General features: G+C 39.2%; 1 protein-coding gene and 1 non-coding gene across 2 annotated transcripts in view; both read left to right on the forward strand.

Moving 5' to 3' along the window:
- Window positions 1-18,629, forward strand: part of IPO11 (importin 11) — a 205,287-nt gene that overhangs the window by 18,326 nt on the left and 168,332 nt on the right. Inside the window, exons 2-3 of the mRNA XM_041766936.1 lie at window positions 11,995-12,138; window positions 13,512-13,612. Coding sequence (XP_041622870.1) covers window positions 12,001-12,138; window positions 13,512-13,612 — 239 coding nt within the window. The 5' untranslated portion in view covers window positions 11,995-12,000. The remainder of the gene's footprint in view (window positions 1-11,994; window positions 12,139-13,511; window positions 13,613-18,629) is intronic.
- Window positions 13,717-13,819, forward strand: LOC121498332. The gene has a single exon (XR_005989718.1). It is a non-coding gene; the product is annotated as a U6 spliceosomal RNA (small nuclear RNA).

Here is an 18,629-nt window from a genome sequence, read left to right on the forward strand (position 1 = left end):
TAGCAAATTCCATTAGAACAGATGAATGGTGAGTGTAAAGTGAAGCATGAAGGATACCTGTATATAGACCTTCACTTGCTGTAAAAGTCCAGGCAAGTATGAAGTGTGAAGACGTGTGTATATGTGAATGGTCTGCACAGTTTTACTGTAGGTAAAAATTGTTCTGGAGGTTGACAGTAATCAGTGATTTTATTTTTGAAGTAGTATCTCCCAAAATATTAAAACTAGTAGATGAAAGAACAACTGTTAGGGAAAAGCATATTCCCAGTGTGTCCAACTGTCACCCACAGATAATTTCCTAAATGTGGTGAAGAAACAAACAGACCTTTAAAATGAAGAGAACTTTCAGTCACCAGCTCAGTTACGGACATGGCCATTTTTCTTTTTACTTGAAGAGTAGGGTTGGGTAGGGATGAATTCTGATAGAACCTTTTGTTTCTTATATTCATATTCATATATTCACATATTTTTCCAGTGGCTTTTTTTGTATATGTATAAAAGTCTAGACCCTTTTTTCTCCTACAGGGTCATACATGATCTGTTCCTGCCTACTTTTTCAACCTTATCTGGTTTCATTTTCTCTTTTTCTCATTAAGTGTTAATCATACTGGCCTTCTTAAGTTTGTTTCTAATCATAAGGCCTTGTTTTCCATTGTTTTTCCCATTTGTCTGAAGTTCTGCTTTCAGATCTTTGCATGCCTGGGTATCTTTCTTTTCTTTTCTTTTTAAAATTTTCTTATTTATTTATGAAGGTCTCTTGTTTTTCATGTCTCTTATAAATGCCACTTAAGAGAAACCTTCCATGAACGCCCACTGGAAACTTGCAGTTGAGCTTTAACGTTATTGTATTTTCTTTATATTACTACCATTGTTGCGTTTTCTTTTTTTCTTGCCTTTTTTATTTTTTATTTTTAATTAAAAAATTTTTTAAAAAGATTTTATTTATTTATTTATGAGAGACAGAGAGAGAGAGAGGCAGAGACACAGGCAGAGGGAGAAGCAGGCTCCACACAGAGAGCCTGACCTGGGACTTGATTTAGGAATAGTTTTGACAGTTTCTCCAGGAACCTATTCTGTGAGAACACGGCGTATTTGTAGGTGCTGGGGAGTCGGAGTGGTGTGGTGAGGCCATTTTCTGTTCTGTTGGGAAGAGCTTGTGTGTCTCCGAGAGATTTGGTTATCAGGCCTTACTCTGCCATGTACTAGCTTGCTACCTACCTGGCTCTCTCTCTCTCTCACGCCCTGGGCTGCAGGCGGCGCTAAACCACTGCGCTACGGGGGCTGTCCTCTTGCTTTTTTTTTTTTTTTTTAAACAAAACAAAACAAAAATGACTTCTTTCCCTAGAATATAAGCAGCATGAAGCCAAGGAAACTGCTTTGTTCACTACTTTAGTCTCAGCACCTAGAACATTGCCTGGTACACATCAGGCTTTCAGTAGCTTTATTGAGTAAATCTGTTAATTAGCTGCCATGTGGTTCAGTATAAAGTACTCTTTGGTTCAAAATTGATCACTTTTCTTTATTCACCAAATACCTATTAAGCACAGATCATGTATCTTGTTGAGCACCTGGGACTGTAGAGTTGTGGTAGATATCATTTTCTGTCCCTGAAAGGAGACAGTATTAGATACTGATTAAGACCAGTGGCTTTGGTGTTCCGGTCTAAGCCCTGCTGTTTAGTAGATCATGGTCTTGGTGAGGTAAGGTCTCTGATCCTTTAGTTTTCTACTTAAAAAATGGGGATAATAGTATCTACTACATAGAATTATTACTAGGAATAAATAAATGAATAAAGAAAGCATTTAGTATAGTTCTTGCCATATAATATGCTCGGATATTGATGTTTTTTAAATTTTTTTTGTTTTTTGTTTTTAGATTTTATTTATTCATTCACTAGGGACACACGCACACACACAGAGGCGGAGACATATGTGGCAGAGGGAGAAGCAGGCTCCTCACAAGGAGCCCAATGCGGGACTCAATCCCTGGGACCCTGGGATTACTCCCTGAGCTGAAGGCAGACACCCAACCACTGAACCACCCAGGTGTCCCTAAAAATTTTTTTTTAATTTTAGCTGGCTGCTCTGCCATTAAATTGGTAAGAATTACCGAATTAGTGTTCTTCATACCATAGATGTTTCCCTGTGAGAACTGCAGATTAGTGCTGGTCTACTTTTATAGGAATGTATAATCAAAACTACTTGTATTTGTCATTCACTGCATTAGCAGCAGAGCTGGACTTTCAGATATATGTCAGTTTTAGATGTTCAGAAGTTGTGCTTCCCTGGGTGCCTGGGTTGCTCAGTCGGTTAGGTGTATGCCTTTGACTATGGTCACGGTCTCAGGGTCCTGGAATTGAGCCCTGTGTTGGGCTTCCCACTCAGGGGGGAGTCATCTTCTTTCAACCTCTGTTCTGTCTGAGCTCATGGTCTTTCTTTCTTTCTTTTTTTTTTTTTTTTTTTGATTTTATTTATTGATGAGAGACACAGAGAGAGAGAGAGGCAGAGACACAAGCAGGCTCCATGTGAGGAGCCCGACGTGGGACTTGATCCAGAGTCTCCAGGATCAGGCCCAGGGCTGAAGGGGGTGCTAAACCGCTGAGCACCTGGGCTGCTCCCTTGCTTCCTTGCCTTCTTTCCTTCTTTCCTTCCTCCCTCCCTCCCTCCCTCCTCCCCCCCCCTTCCTTCCTTCTAAAATTTTTTTTTAAAAATTGTGCTCCTTCAACTTTGGCAGTTAGAAGATTTACCTAGAGAACTTAACTAAGGCACAAATTTTTGACCTCCGTCGCCTGTTTTCACAATGTAGGTTTCGAGAGAGAATTGAGAATTTTTTTCTGTGACGGGTTGCTGGTGTTCCCAGTCCTCGGACCACACTTTGAGTAGAGCTTTTCCAGAATTATGCTACCTCAGTAGCATAATTCCACCAGCCACTTGGCTATTGAGTACTTGAAATGTGATTAGTTCAAGATAAGATGTGCTTTAAGTATTAAATACACAGGATTTTGAAGACAGTATAAAAAAGCATAAGATATATAAATTAGTTTTTTCAAAATTATGTTGAAATGATAATATTTTGGATATATTGAGTTAATTATGATATTTTAAAAATAATTCCATGTTTTTCTTTCCACTTCTTAATGTTGTTACTAGAAAGTGTAAAATTGCATACATGGTTTGCTTTTGTTGCCTGCATTATATTTCTCCTGGACAGAAAAAACATACTACCTATTTCTTTAAAATACCTTCTAGGGGCCCCATAAAGTAAATTTCTCTTAGGTAGCCTGTTTTTGAAATCATACAATACCAGCAAGCCCTCTTAATTGAGTGAAAATTCATTCACTTGTTTTCCAGTGATAATGAGCACAGGCATTGTTCAGGGAACTTCTAGTTAGTGAAGGAAGCAATTTACAAGGTATCTTTGTCAGTTCTAAAATACTGTCAAGGGATCCCTGGGTGGCGTAGCGGTTTGGCACCTGCCTTTGGCCCAGGGCGCGATCGAATCCCACGTCGGGCTCCCGGTGCATGGAGCCTGCTTCTCCCTCTGCCTGTGTCTCTGCCTCTCTCTCTCTCTCTCTCTCTCTCTCTCTGTGTGACTATCATAAATAAAAAAAAATTAAAAAAAATTAAAATACTGTCAAGGAGGGGCATCTGGTGACTCAGTGGTTGAGAGTCTACACCTTTGGCTCAGGTTGTGATCTCAGGTTCCTGGGATCGAGTTCCACATCAGGCTCCTTGCAGGGAGCCTGCTTCTCCCTTTTACCTATGTTGGCCTCTCTCTCTGTGTCCCTCATGAATAAATAAATTAAATCTTTTTTTATTTTTATTTTTTTTTTAAGATTTTATTTATTTATTCATGAGAGACCCAGAAAGAGAGAGAGAGGCAGAGACACAGGCAGAGGGAGAAGCCGGCTCCACACAGGGAGCCCCGTGTGGGACTCCATCCCAGGTCTCCAGGATCACACACACCCTGAGCTGAAGGTGGCGCTAAACCACTGAGCCCCCTGGGCTGCCCCTAAATAAATAAAATCTTAAAAAAAAAAAAAAATACAGTCAAGGAAAGACTACCAATTTAAAATCTTAGTCCACCTCCATTGCTAATTGGTAATATTTTGTCTAATTCCGGTTATTGTGTCCTAGCCCTGCTTTACTCACAAAGACTTTAGAATGGTTAGTTTTCCTTGAAAGGTTTAATATTTTGGGTCCTTTCTTGTTGAATCAGCATTTGGGACCTTCTGTTTTCATTAGTTATTGCAATTTAATTACAACTCTTAGGAAGTGTTTGCTTTGGCTATATTTGTGGATTAATGACCTTCAAACTTTTACTGTCTAGAACAGCCTTAGTTTTAAATACATTTACAATCAAAAGACTAATTCTCAGTCCCTTAGGCACTGAGGTTTATTTTCTGTCTATTTTTAGCATTTAATTTTAATTTTACATACTTCATATAATTGTGAACAATCATACGTACTTGGGGAAGTATACAGTTGTATACTGTTTCAGGGGTGATTAGAAGCAGAATGTTAGAGAATTCAATAAATTGCTAAATTTTTTTTTAGAATGGCTTTAGATACTTGGTAGGTTAGGTGTTCTAACTCTTAAGATCCTTTCTAATTTGGGGCTTACATTTTGATATTATATCTTACATTTGTTGATTTAGTTCATTTTTCCCCCCAGTGTTTCTTTTTCTTTTTTTTTTTTAAAGATTTTATTTATTTATTCATAGAGACACAGAGAGAGAATGAGAGGCAGAGACACAGGCAGAGGGAGAAGCAGGCTCCATGCAGGGAGCCCGACGTGGGACTCGATCCAGGGTCTCCAGGATCACACCCTGGGCTGCAGGCGGCGCTAAACCGCTGCGCCACCGGGGCTGCCCCCCCCCCCCCCCCAGTGTTTCTTGAATATACATTTGTCTTTTAACTTATAAAAAATGTTTTGGACACATATTTTTGGTAGCATATAAGATGATGTTATGAGGTACTTAGCTGAGTCAAAGAATTTCATTTTTCTTCCTTTTAATCTTACTAGGGATAAAGTGGTTAAGTCTTTTTTTTTTTTTTTTTTAAAGATTTTATTTATTTATTCATGAGAGAAACAGAGAGAGAGAGAGAGAGGCAGAGACACAGGCAGAGGGAGAAGCAGGTTCCATTCAGGGAACCTGACGTGGGACTGGATCCCAGGTCTCCAGAACCACGCCCTGGGCCCTGGGCTGAAGGCAGCGCTGAACCACTGAGCCAACCGGGCTGCCCATGGTTAAGTCTTTTATAACACTTATTAATCTCCTTTTAAAAACTAAGAAGGCATTATGCTTAGTTTTAGGCAGAGAGTGATATTTAATCAGAATTAATTTTTTTTTCAGAATAAAGAGATTCATTATTTATTTTTATTTTTTTTAATTTTTAATTAATTTTTATTGATGTTCAATTTACCAACATACAGAGAAACACCCAGTGCTCATCCCGTCAAGTGTCCACCTCAGTGCCCGTCACCCATTCCCCTCCAGCACCCGCCCTCCTCCCATTCCACCACCCCTAGTTCATTTCCCCGAGTTAGGAGTCTTTATGTTCTGTCTCCCTTCCTGATATTTCCCAACATTTCTTTTCCCTTCCTTTATATTCCCTTTCACTATTATTCATATTCCCCAAATGAATGAGAACATACACTGTTTGTCCTTCTCTGATTGACTTACTTCACTCAGCATAATACCCTCCAGTTCCATCCACGTTGAAGCAAATGGTGGGTATTTGTCGTTTCTAATTGCTGAGTAATATTCCATTGTATACATAAACCACATCTTCTTTATCCATTCATCTTTCGATGGATACCGAGGCTCCTTCCACAGTTTGGCTATTGTGGCCATTGCTGATAGAAACATCGGGGTGCAGGTGTCCCGACGTTTCATTGCATCTGAATCTTTGGGGTAAATCCCCAACAGTGCAATTGCTGGGTCGTAGGGCAGGTCTATTTTTAACTCTTTGAGGAACCTCCACACAGTTTTCCAGAGTGGCTGCACCAGTTCACATTCCCACCAACAGTGTAAGAGGGTTCCCTTTTCTCCGCATCCTCTCCAACATTTGTTGTTTCCTGCCTTGTTAATGTTCCCCATTCTCACTGGTGTGAGGTGGTATCTCATGGTGGTTTTGATTTGTATTTCCCTGATGGCAAGTGATGCAGAGCATTTTCTCATGTGCATGTTGGCCATGTCCATGTCTTCCTCTGTGAAATTTCTCTTCATGTCTTTTGCCCATTTCATGATTGGATTGTTTGTTTCTTTGGTGTTGAGTTTAATAAGTTCTTTATAGATTTTGGAAACTAGCCCTTTATCTGATATGTCATTTGCAAATATCTTCTCCCATTCTGTAGGTTGTCTTTTAGTTTTGTTGACTGTATCCTTTGCTGTGCAAAAGCTTCTTCTCTTGATGAAGTCCCAATAGTTCATTTTTGCTTTTGTTTCTTTTGCCTTCCTGGATGTATCTTGCAAGAAGTTACTGTGGCCGAGTTCAAAGAGGGTGTTGCCTGTGTTCTCTTCTATGATTTTGATGAACTCTTGTCTCACATTTAGATCTCTCATCCATTTTGAGTTTATCTTTGTGTATGGTGAAAGAGAGTGGTCCAGTTTCATTCTTCTGCATGTGGATGTCCAATTTTCCCAGCACCATTTATTGAAGAGACTGTCTTTCTTCCAATGGATAGTCTTTCCTCCTTTATCGAATATTAGATGACCATACATTTCAGGGTCCACTTCTGGGTTCTCTATTCTGTTCCATTGATCTATGTGTCTGTTTTTGTGCCAGTACCACACTGTCTTGATGACCACAGCTTTGTAGTACAACCTGAAATCTGGCATTGTGATGCCCCCAGCTATGGTTTTCTTTTTTAAAATTCCCCTGGCTATTCGGGGTCTTTTCTGATTCCACACAAATCTTAAAATAATTTGTTCTAACTCTCTGAAGAAAGTCCATGGTATTTTGATAGGGATTGCATTAAACATATAAATTGCCCTGGGTAACATTGACATTTTTACAATATTAATTCTGCCAATCCATGAGCATGGAATATTTTTCCATCTCTTTGTGTCTTCCTCAATTTCTTTCAGAAGTGTTCTATAGTTTTTAGGGTATAGATCTTTTACCTCTTTGGTTAGGTTTATTCCTAGGTATCTTATGCTTTTGGGTGCAATTGTAAATGGGATTGACTCCTTAATTTCTCTTTCTTCAGTCACATTGTTAGTGTATAGAAATGCCATTGATTTCTGGGCATTGATTTTGTATCTGCCACGCTACCAAATTGCTGTATGAGTTCTAGCAATCTTGGGGTGGAGGCTTTTGGGTTTTCTATGTAGAGTATCATGTCATCGGCGAAGAGGGAGAGTTTTAATTCTTCTTTGCCAATTTGAATGCCTTTAATGTCTTTTTGTTGTCTGATTGCTGAGGCGAGGACTTCCAGAACTATGTTGAACAGCAGTGGTGAGAGTGGACATCCCTGTCTTGTTCCTGATCTTAGGGGAAAGGCTCCCAGTGCTTCCCCATTGAGAATGATATTTGCTGTGGGCTTTTCGTAAATGGCTTTTAAGATGTCGAGGAATGTTCCCTCTATCCCAACACTCTGAAGGGTTTTGATCAGGAATGGATGCTGTATTTTGTCAAATGCTTTCTCTGCATCTAATGAGAGTATCATATGGTTCTTGGTTTTTCTCTTGCTGATATGATGAATCACATTGATGGTTTTACGAGTGTTGAACCAGCCTTGTGTCCCAGGGATAAATCCTACTTGGTCATGGTGAATAATTTTCTTAATGTGTTGTCGGATCCTATTGGCTAGTATCTTGTTGAGAATTTTTGCATCCATGTTCATCAGGGATATTGGTCTGTAATTCTCCTTTTTGGTGGGGTCTTTGTCTGGTTTTGGAATTAAGGTGATGCTGGCCTCATAGAACGAATTTGGAAGTACTCCATCTCTTTCTATCTTTCCAAACAGCTTTAGTAGAATAGGTATGATTTCTTCTTTAAACGTTTGATAGAATTCCCCTGGGAAGCCATCTGGCCCTGGACTCTTGTGTCTTGGGAGGTTTTTGATGACTGCTTCAATTTCCTCCCTGGTTATTGGCCTGTTCAGGTTTTCTATTTCTTCCTGCTCCAGTTTTGGTAGTTTGCGGCTTTCCAGGAAAGCGTCCATTTCTTCTATATTGCCTAATTTATTGGCGTAGAGCTGTTCATAATATGTTTTTAAAATCGTTTGTATTTCCTTGGTGTTGGTAGTGATCTCTCCTTTCTCATTCATAATTTTATTAATTTGAGTCTTCTCTCTCTTCTTTTTAATAAGGTTGGCTAATGGTTTATCTATCTTATTAATTCTTTCAAAGAACCAACTCCTGGTTCTGTTGATCTGTTCCACAGTTCTTTTGGTCTCGATATCATTGAGTTCTGCTCGAATTTTAATTAACTGTCTTCTTCTGCTGGGGGTGGGGTCTATTTGTTGCTTTTTCTCTAGTTCCTTTATGTGTAAGGTGAGCTTTTGAATTTGAGATCTTTCCAGTTTTTGAATGGATGCTTGTATTGCGATGTATTTCCCCCTCAGGACTGCTTTTGCTGCATCCCAAAGATTTTGAACGGTTGTATCTTCATTCTCATTAGTTTCCATGGATCTTTTTAATTCTTCCTTAATTTCCTGGTTGACCTTTTCATCTTTTAGCAGGATGGTCCTTAACCTCCACGTGTTTGTGGTCCTTCCAAACTTCTTGTTGTGATTAAGTTCTAATTTCAAGGCATTATGGTCTGAGAATATACAGGGGACTATCCCGATCTTTTGGTATTGGTTCAGACTCTATTTGTGATCCAGTATGTAGTCTATTCTGGAGAAAGTTCCATGTGCACTTGAGAAGAATGTGTATTCAGTTGAGTTTGGATGTAAAGTTCTGTAGATATCTGTGAAATCCATCTGGTCCAGTGTATCATTTAAAGCTCTCGTTTCTTTGGATATGTTGTGCTTAGAAGACCTATCTAGTATAGAGAGAGCTAGATTGAAGTTACCAAGTATAAGTGTATTATTATCAATGTATTTCTTCAGTTTGGTTATTAATTGGTTTAAATATTTGGCAGCTCCCACATTCGGGGCATATATATTGAGGATTGTTAAGTCCTCTTGTTGGATAGATCCTTTGAGTATGAGATAGTGTCCCTCTTCATCTCTCACTATAGTCTTCGTGGTAAATTTTATTTAAGCTGATATAAGGATGGCAACCCCTGCTTTCTTTTGAGGACCATTTGAATGGTAAATGGTTCTCCAACCTTTTATTTTCAGGTTGTAGGTGTCCTTCTGCCTAAAATGAGTCTCTTGTAGACAGCAAATAGATGGGTCCTGCTTTTTTATCCAGTCTGAAACCCTGTGCCTTTTGATGGGGTCATTAAGCCCGTTCACGTTCAGAGTTACTATTGATAGATATGAGTTTAGTGTCATCATATCTATTCAGTCCTTGTTTTTGTGGATTGTTCCACTGAACTTCTTCTTAAAGGGGAATTTTAAGAGTCCCCCTTAAAATTTCTTGCAGAGCTGGTTTGGAGGTCACATATTCTTTCAGTTCCTGCCTGTCTTGGAAGCTCTTTATCTCTCCTTCCATTTTGAATGAAAGCCTTGCTGGATAAAGTATTCTTGGTTGCATGTTCTTTTCATTTAGGACCCTGAATATATCCTGCCAGTCCTTTCTGGCCTGCCAGGTCTCTGTGGAGAGGTCTGCTGTTACCCTAATATTCCTCCCCATAAAAGTCAGGGACTTTTTTTCTCTTGCTGCTTTAAGGATCTTCTCCTTATCTTTGGAATTTGCAAGCTTCACTATTAAATGTCGAGGTGTTGAACGGTTTTTGTTGATTTTAGTGGGGGATCTCTCTATTTCCTGGATCTGAATGCCTGTTTCCCTTCCCAGATTAGGAAAGTTTTCAGCTAGGATTTGTTCAAATACATATTCTGGCCCTCTGTCCCTTTCGGCGCCCTCAGGAACCCCAATTAAACGTAGGTTTTTCTTCCTCAGGCTGTCATTTATTTCCCTTAATCTATCCTCATGATCTTTTAATTGCTTGTCTCTTTTTTCCTCAGTTTCCCTCTTTGCCATCAACTTGTCTTCTATGTCACTCACTCGTTCTTCCACCTCGTTAACCCTAGTCGTTAGGACTTCTAGCTTGGATTGCATCTCATTTAATTGATTTTTAATTTCTGCCTGATTGGATCTAAATTCTGCAGTCATGAAGTCTCTTGAGTCCTTTATGGTTTTTTCTAGAGCCACCAGTAGCTGTAAAATAGTGCTTCTGAATTGGCTTTCTGACATTGAATTGTAATCCAGATTTTGTAACTCTGTGGGAGAGAGGGCTGTTTCTGATTCTTTTTTTTGAGGTGAGGTTTTCCTTCTAGTCATTTTTCTCAGTGCAGAGTGTCCAAAAACAAGTTGTATTGGGAAAAGGAGAAAAAGAGAGAGAAGGAAAGAAAAGAGAAAAAGAAAAAAGAGAAAGAAGAAAAAAAGGGGAAAAAGAGAAGAAAAAGAAAGAAAAAGAAAGAAAGGAGAAAAAATAAATAAAAGGGGGATGGGGTGGGGGAAGCAATCAGAAATCAAGAAGAAAGAAAGAAGAAAAAGCACAAAACAAAACAAAACAAAACAAAAACCAAAACCAAAAACAAAAACAAAAAAACAACAAAAAAACACGGGGGAGTATCTTCCGATTCTGTATACTTTAAGTCCCTTGACTTCCCTTGGAACTGGTCCGTCTCCTTGGTCTTCTGGGGGAGGGGCCTGCTGTGCTGATTCTCAGGTGTTAGCACTTGGGGGAGCTGCTCTGCCCCTGCCTGGTGCAGGGCTCGGTGGGGGTTGTTCACCCCGTGAGGCCCCGGGAGGAAGCCCCAGTGGCGGGGGCAGCTCTGGGACCCTGGAGTCAGCTCCCGCAGTAGCTCCGGGGCTCTCCGTCTGCAGGGCCTGGGGGCTCCCGGGTGGGGCCGCTGATCTGCTCAGCTCGGGGCAGGAGCGTCCTTGCTGTCCTGGGCCCTCCCGGCCTCTGCCTGTCCCTGGGGGAGGCCGGATCCTGGGCTGTGTCCCGGCGCCCTGTGCTCTGTCCGTCCAGGGCCTGCGCTGTTGGATTCGCGCTCCCGCCCCGCAGCCCCCGCCGCCCGAGCCCCTCCGAGCTGTTCCCGGAGCCGCGCAGCCCCCTCCGCGGAGCCGCCGCCCGAGCCCCTCCGAGCTGCTCTGGGTCCCGCCGAGCGCTGCCTTAGGGAGCTCGGCGCACTCTCCGGGGCGCAGTTCCTCTGTTACTGTCCCAGGGAGCCCGAGGGCATCCCCGCCTTTCTGGGGATCCTGCTCCAATTCCCCAGGAGGCCTTTCCGCGGGGAAGGTTGGTGCAGCTCCTGCTCCTCCGGGACGGGGCTCTCCTGTCCTGGGGACACTCGCCCCGGCCTCAGCCCGGCTCCTCGCGCCCCCCCCTCCCCCTTGGAGGCCTTTTGTGTCTTTATTTCTTTTTCCCCATCTTCCTACCTTGATAGAAGCGCGAACTCTTCTCACTGTAGCGTTCCAGCTGGTCTCTCTTTAAATCTCAGGCCGAATTCGTAGATTTTCAGGATGATTGGATGGTTTTCTAGGTAATTTGTTGAGGACAGGTGATTTGGGGACCCTGCTCTTCAGCCATCTTGCCCCTCCCGAAATCAGAATTAATTTAAGTAGCTTTGGTTTTTGTGTGTGGGTTTCTTATTCCCAATTTACTATTACCTTCTCTTTATGGGACAATGAAGACAGTTTCCATCAGAAATAAATTCATTTAAGCAAAAGTCATTTGAGTTACTGGAATTTTAAGTTAGAGTATGGGTGATTACATAGTAAAAATGAAAATCCAGCAGAAACGTGCAAGAGTAATAAGTAAATGATTGAAGTATGGGAGAAGTTCAGAGTGTTGAAGCTTTCTCTCCATTTATGTTACTGTTTTTATTTATAATGTTTATTTAAGTATGTTAACTTATCATTACTAGGTTTCCATGGATCTCAATAGTGCCAGCACTGTTGTTCTTCAGGTCTTAACACAGGCCACCAGTCAGGATACTGCTGTGTTAAAACCAGCAGAGGAGCAGTTGAAACAATGGGAAACACAGCCAGGTTTCTATTCAGTGTTGTTGGTAAGTTCTAAAATAGTTTACTATTATTTTTAATAAAATGAGACACAGTATTTTAATTGTTCTTAGAATCTACTTGTATTGATGGTTTACTTAATGAAACTGATACTGCCATTTGTTAATTCAGGGCATGGCTTTTTGAGGGTTTTGAAATGTTTGTTGATTGTTGAATAAATAACTGAGCAGGGTAGTTTCTGCTTAGAAGGCAATCCTTTGCTGATACTCTATTTTGGCATGTTAATACTGACCTCAGGACTGTAGGTAGTATACTTTCATGTTTTGTCTTTTTTCTTGCTCTAGTTAATTTATGTTGTCAGCGTTGTTTAGGTCTCTCTGTGCAACATCAGTCTGGTCTATGTTGCTCACTGTTACTTTAAGACTTGGTTTTCAAACACCCCCCCCCCCCAAAAACCCCCCCCCCCAAAAACCTTGGTTTTCTTTTCCCCATCTAAAGATTTCATTTTCTTGACATATTTGATCTTTTGCTGGGTGAGAGGGAAAATAGTATAGTAATTAACAATATATACTTTAAACTTTACTAGGAGTTCAAAGCTTTTGGTTTATTAAATTATTTTCTCAATGACACGAATAAAAGAATCTTTTTAATATTGAGTCTTCCTTATTTCTTCTTTTTCTGAAAATTTCAGAACTCTGGTTTACTTTTGAGATTTGCTTTTGGCAAGGGCAGTGAAGCTACCAGTTGGATCATAAACTGATCGAATTTTGGGACTGGTTTGCAAATGCAGAGTCAAACTGTTTATCTTGTAAAAATAGAAAATTGTAGAAGTTGACATGTGTTTTTTACTTCATGGCTACAGTGTTTGAGTTATTTGTTAAACTTAAGAATATACTGCTCATGCCTAGAGTCATACTTGATATTTTAAATATAAAATGGAATTTGCGTATTTGGCTCAGTAGCAAAAAGGTAAGAAAAACAGATTGAATAAAAATTTTTTTCCCCTCAAAACAGATTGATTTTTAAAGACACTAGAGAAAATATTCTATTCTTGGTGGGTCTATTTTTTTTTTTTTAATTGAGATGGTGTTTATTTCAGTTTTTTTGTGTGTGTGTAGGTTGTGATACATGATTAGGTTTGTGTCTGAGTTTAATTTTTTATTCAGAAAATTTTCAAACATACCTAAAAGTAGACTAGTTTAATGAGTCCCAAATATTTATTACTCCACTTAAAGAATTAACATACTTGTACCAGGTGTGCTATTTTATATGAATTGTAGTGTTGTAGATACTTAGAAAATATGATTTCTGTAGTGATTCAATTTAAGTGAAACATTTAAAGTATTGTCCATACTTAATTATGGGTATAGTAATTTAACTTAGGACATGTTAATTTTAATACTGTGTTTTTTATTTACAGAATATTTTCACAAACCACACTCTGGATATAAATGTAAGGTGGCTTGCTGTGCTATATTTTAAGAATGGAATTGATCGTTACTGGAGACGTGTAGCACCTCAGTAAGTTTCATCACTCTTCCTTTCCCACTGTAATCTTTTACAGATTCAGGGAGGTATAAGAACGTTCCGCTTAATCTTTGTTCTCTATGTGGAAGCATGCAATTGTGCTTATTTCAGCACACATGCTAAAATTGGAGCAGCGCTGGGAAGGTTTGCATGGTCCCTGTGTAGGATGACATTCACATTCGTGAAGCATTTGATATTTAAAAGAAAAATGTGTTAACTGCTGAAGAAGTTAAGTATTCTCCTTAAGTCGGTGTTCATATTATTGCTTTGCTCTATGAGTTTTTTTATTTGCAGAGGGAGGTTGTGGATTTCTTCTTGTCCTCTGCTTTTGAGGCTGTCTAATATGGGCACAGAACAAATGCTTAGTGAATGAGTACTGTTGAAAAAAGTATTTTTCATTTTTTTTAAAGAGAACTATGAAATTAGAATTTTGAAAAAGTCATTAGGAAGGAAGTCCTAGGTCGTTTCTGAGCCAGCTGGATGTTAATTTCCAAGTCTTCGGCATAATTTCCTTTGTTGTGGTAAGGTGGGATAGTAGATGTTTGTAATCTCATCAGATTCGGTTGTAACTTCTTGGTAGATGGTTAAGTGAACAGATTTATCTTAATTCCATTTTATTTTTTTTTAAAGATTTTTACTTATTTATTCAAGAGAGACCCAGAGGGAGAGGCAGAGACACAGGCAGGAGAAGCAGGCTCCATGCAGGGAGCCTGACGTGGGACTTGATCCCGGGACTCCAGGATCACACCCTGGGCTGAAGGCAGCCCTAAACCCCTGGGCCACTGGGGCTTCCCTCTTAATTACATTTTATATGGTTGATGGAAATGCGATTTAGACATGACTCTGGAATTTGTTTTATACAATATAGTGAACTTTGCCACAGAAGTAACGTGGTCTTTGTTTTCCAGTAGATGGCACTGTAGCTCTTTATGTTCTTAGATTCGTACATCCTTTAAAAAACATAAACCTGTTTGAGGACTTCAAGGTGCATGTAAATATGCCCTTGAATAATATCAGAAGCAGCTAGAATATTTTAAGAGTGCACTTATGTTACTGTAATATAAAGCAAACCCTTTGTCTTACTTTAAAATTTATAATTTTGAGAGGAATGAAGTATTTAGTGATAAATTATGTGACTCAGTTCCTGGAACCATTGCAACAGTGCATATTTCTCTCCTGCTCTGTCCAGTTATGTTTAGGTGGCTCTCAAAGTGCAATTCGTTCTCACAGTTATGTGGAGGATATGGTTATAAATGACAATTTTGGAAGGAAGATTAAATTATGATTAAATATTTCAGATTGTATTTTCACGTAAGGAATTAGAAACTGGAATTTTATTTATTTATTTATTAAAGATTTTATTTATTTATTTGATGGGGGGAGAGAGAGACAGAGCACAGGAGGGAACAGCTGGGAAAGGAAGAAGCAGGCTCCCTGCTGAGCAGGGAGGCCGACATGGGGCTCTGATCTCAGGACCATGGAATCAAGACGTGAGCCGAAGGCAGACACTTAACTGAGTGGGCCACCCAAACGCCATTGGAGTTTAGTTTAAATATAAAAAATTAAGGGGGGGATATACATGGTATTTTAGGTAGTTAAATCCGAAGTTCTTTCTTTTAGTATATATTGAGATAGAAATTCGAAAGGAGATGAATTCACCAAGTGAGCAAGGATTATAAGAATGTGCTTAGAAAAAAAAAAAAAAAGAATGTACTTAGGGAGCAAGGGAGCGGAGATTAGTTATAGAACTCATTTTAATATAGCACACTTAAAACATCTTGTGTTCTTGTCTAAGTTTGATCTTAAGGAGTTCCTATCCCTGCCACTATTTTTGTGGAATGAGGATTAATTTAAGCTTATCTGTCATTAGTATATACAATGCAACTTTGAGTCCTAATTAATTAGATAACCTACAGTTCCTGCTTGGAGTATCATCTGAATTCATCTAATGATAGTGCATGAAATTAAAGGTAGAGTGTTAACTGTTAACTGTTTTCTCTAGGGTAATGATGTGTTTCTTTAATATGTATATATTTTTTGCATTTTCACTCTATTTTGATGGCTAATTGCTACATTATAATCTCTTAGTTAAAATTATGAAATCTCTTGAACCTGGCTTCCTGGCATGTAAGAAAACTTGAATTTCACACTTGAAGCAAAAGATTTTAGGAGAAAACATTATCTTGTGGGTTTGATGATAGAATGGTGCTATCCAAGTTGGAAAGTATAGCACAGTCATAAAAGGATTGAAGAGATCAGTTTTCATGGCAAAGAATAGACCTGCCTTAGGCTCTCACTCTTTTCACCTGAATGTTCATCTTAATCTTGTTTTCCCCTTTTGTTTACTTACCTTGAATAAGTCACTTTTAAGGTTTAAAGAAACTTTTATGGAAGTATAATACGAAACATAACTGAAAAGGTGCACATAATGGTGGGTGGGGTTTGAAATTTGGCTACGTGAACACACATCCGTGTAACTACCACTTGAAGCCAGGTAGAACGTTGCTGGCGCCCGAGAAGCCTCTCGCCTGTGCCTCACAGTCACCCCCCTGTGTGCTATATTTGTGAGATTTGTCCATGGAGTTGCATGAAAAGCTCGCTCTTAGGTGGGAGTAAAACATTCCTTTTTAGGAACATAGCATATCTATTTGTTCTGTTGATGGGCATTAAGTTCCCAGTTTTTGGCTATTAAAAATAATACTTCTTTGAAAACTCTTGCATATCTTATTGCACATAAGTATGCATTTTATTGTCATGTATGTTCAGCTTTAGTAGATAGGATCAGTTGGTTTTCAAAGTATTTGTACTAATTTGCACTCTCAGCAGCACATGAGAGGGTTGGCGTTTGCTCTATGTTCTCATTAGCATGCTTGGTCTTTCTCATCTGTCATTTAGGTAACTTTTCCATTTTTCTGATGGACAATGAATACCTTTTTCATATACTTAGTCATTTGGATATTCTGTTTTATGAAGGGCCTGCCATTTGTACATTTAAAAAAATGGGTGATCTTACTGATTTGTGGAACTTTATATATTTTGGACTCAGATCTTTTGTTGAAAATACATATTGACAGTATTTCTTCATACTTTGTCATGTGCCTTTCAGTTTCTTATGTTTTTTGATGAAGAGAAATTCGTAATTTTAATGAGATTCAATTTAGCTAGTTATGTTTAATTCTTTTGGGGCCCATTTACAAAATTTTTGCTTGTTCGGAGATTATGGAACTATTCAAGGTTTTCTTGTAGAAGTTTTATGATTCACATCTCAGTGTATTATCTGTTTGGAAGTGATTTCTTTCTTTTTTTTTTTTTTTAAGATTTTATTTATTTATTCATGAGAAACATAGGAGAGAGAGAGAGGCAGAGGGAGAAACAGGCTCCATGCAGGGAGCCTGACGTGGGACTCGATCCTGGGTCTCCAGGATCACACCCTGGGCTGAAGGCAGCGCTAAACCGCTGAGCCACCCGGGCTGCCCTGGAAGTGATTTCATTATAAGGTGTGTATGCAAAGGAGGGACAGCAGCAGGTGTTCTTGCTCTGTCACATTTCATGGTTCCCTTGTTATAAATCAGGCATTGCACCTGTAAGAAAATGTTTTTGGATTCTGTTTTATCTTATGGCCTATCTTTGCTTTAGTCTTTATACTTTATAAGGCTTAATGTACTTCTATTACTTTTTTGAATTTAATTTGCTGTTTTATAGTTTTTTGAAATGGAAAAATAGATAATTGATTTTTTTACTTCTTATATATGCATTTAAAACAGTGGGGCTTTTTTTTCTTCTTTTAAAATTTAAATTCAGTTTGCCAACATATAACACCCAGTGCTCATCCCATCAAGTGCACTCCTCAGCTCCCGTCATCCAGTCACCCCATTCCCTCACCCTCCTCTCCTTCTGCAGTCCTTTCTTTGTTTCCCAGAGTTAGGAGTCTCTCATGGCTAGTCTTCCTCTCTAATTTTTCCCCAGTTTTCCACCATTCCCTTATAGTCCCTTTCACTATTTCTAAATATTCCCTGTATGAGTAAAACCATACGATGATTGTCCTTCTCTGATTAACTTATTTCACTCAGCATAATACCCTCCAGTTCCATCCATGTTGTAGCAAATGGTAGGTAGGGCTTTTTTTGCATTAATTAGAAGTATAGTGCCTAATTTCTGCCATGTGGGGCTTTTTAGTTATTTTTTTGTTACTGACTTCATTCTTTGAAATGTGCTGTCTAGTTTAATGGTCCAGCATATGGTATTTTGGTAAATGTTTTATGTGCCCTTGAAAGGAATATGTGGGGATCCCTGGGTGGCGCAGTGGTTTGGTGCCTGCCTTTGGCCCAGGGCGCAATCCTGGAGACCCGGGATTGAATCCCACATCGGGCTCCCGGTGCATGGAGCCTGCTTCTCCCTCTGCCTGTGTCTCTGCCTCTCTCTCTCTCTCTCTGTGACTATCATAAGTTAAAAAAAAAAAAAAAAAAAAAAGAAAGAAAGGAATATGTGTTCTGCTGTTGTGAATTGTATTACGTGTTTTGCCATTGTGAATTGTAATGTATGATATATGTCGGTTAGGTCAACCATTTGTCACTTAAATACCTTTCACATCTTCTTTATCTTTACGGGTTTTGTTGCTCCTTTTTTTAAAAAGTCATTTTCTGAGAGATAGGTTAAGTATGATTGTAGACTTGGCTATTCTTTACCTTCTGTTTTTGCTCTTTGTATATTGAGGCTATATTATTCAGATCATGTAAGTTAGGGGTTATTATGTTTTTGTGGAATTGACCTTTTCCTAATTATGAAATGCTCCTCTTTTTTCTAGTAATGTGTTTTGGCTTTCAGTTTATTTGTCTGATTTTAATATAGGCACATCAGCCATCTTATGGTTACATGGTATAATCTTGTTCTGCTTTTTCTTTCAATATTTCTTTGTTTTTCTATTTAGAATGTTCTTTGTAGGGACCCCTGGGTGGCTTAGTGGTTGAGTGTCTGCCTTTGCCTCAGGTCTTGATCCCAGGGATCTGGGATC

The sequence above is a fragment of the Vulpes lagopus genome, chromosome 8, assembly GCF_018345385.1.
Source record: "Vulpes lagopus strain Blue_001 chromosome 8, ASM1834538v1, whole genome shotgun sequence".
Lineage (NCBI taxonomy): Eukaryota > Metazoa > Chordata > Mammalia > Carnivora > Canidae > Vulpes > Vulpes lagopus.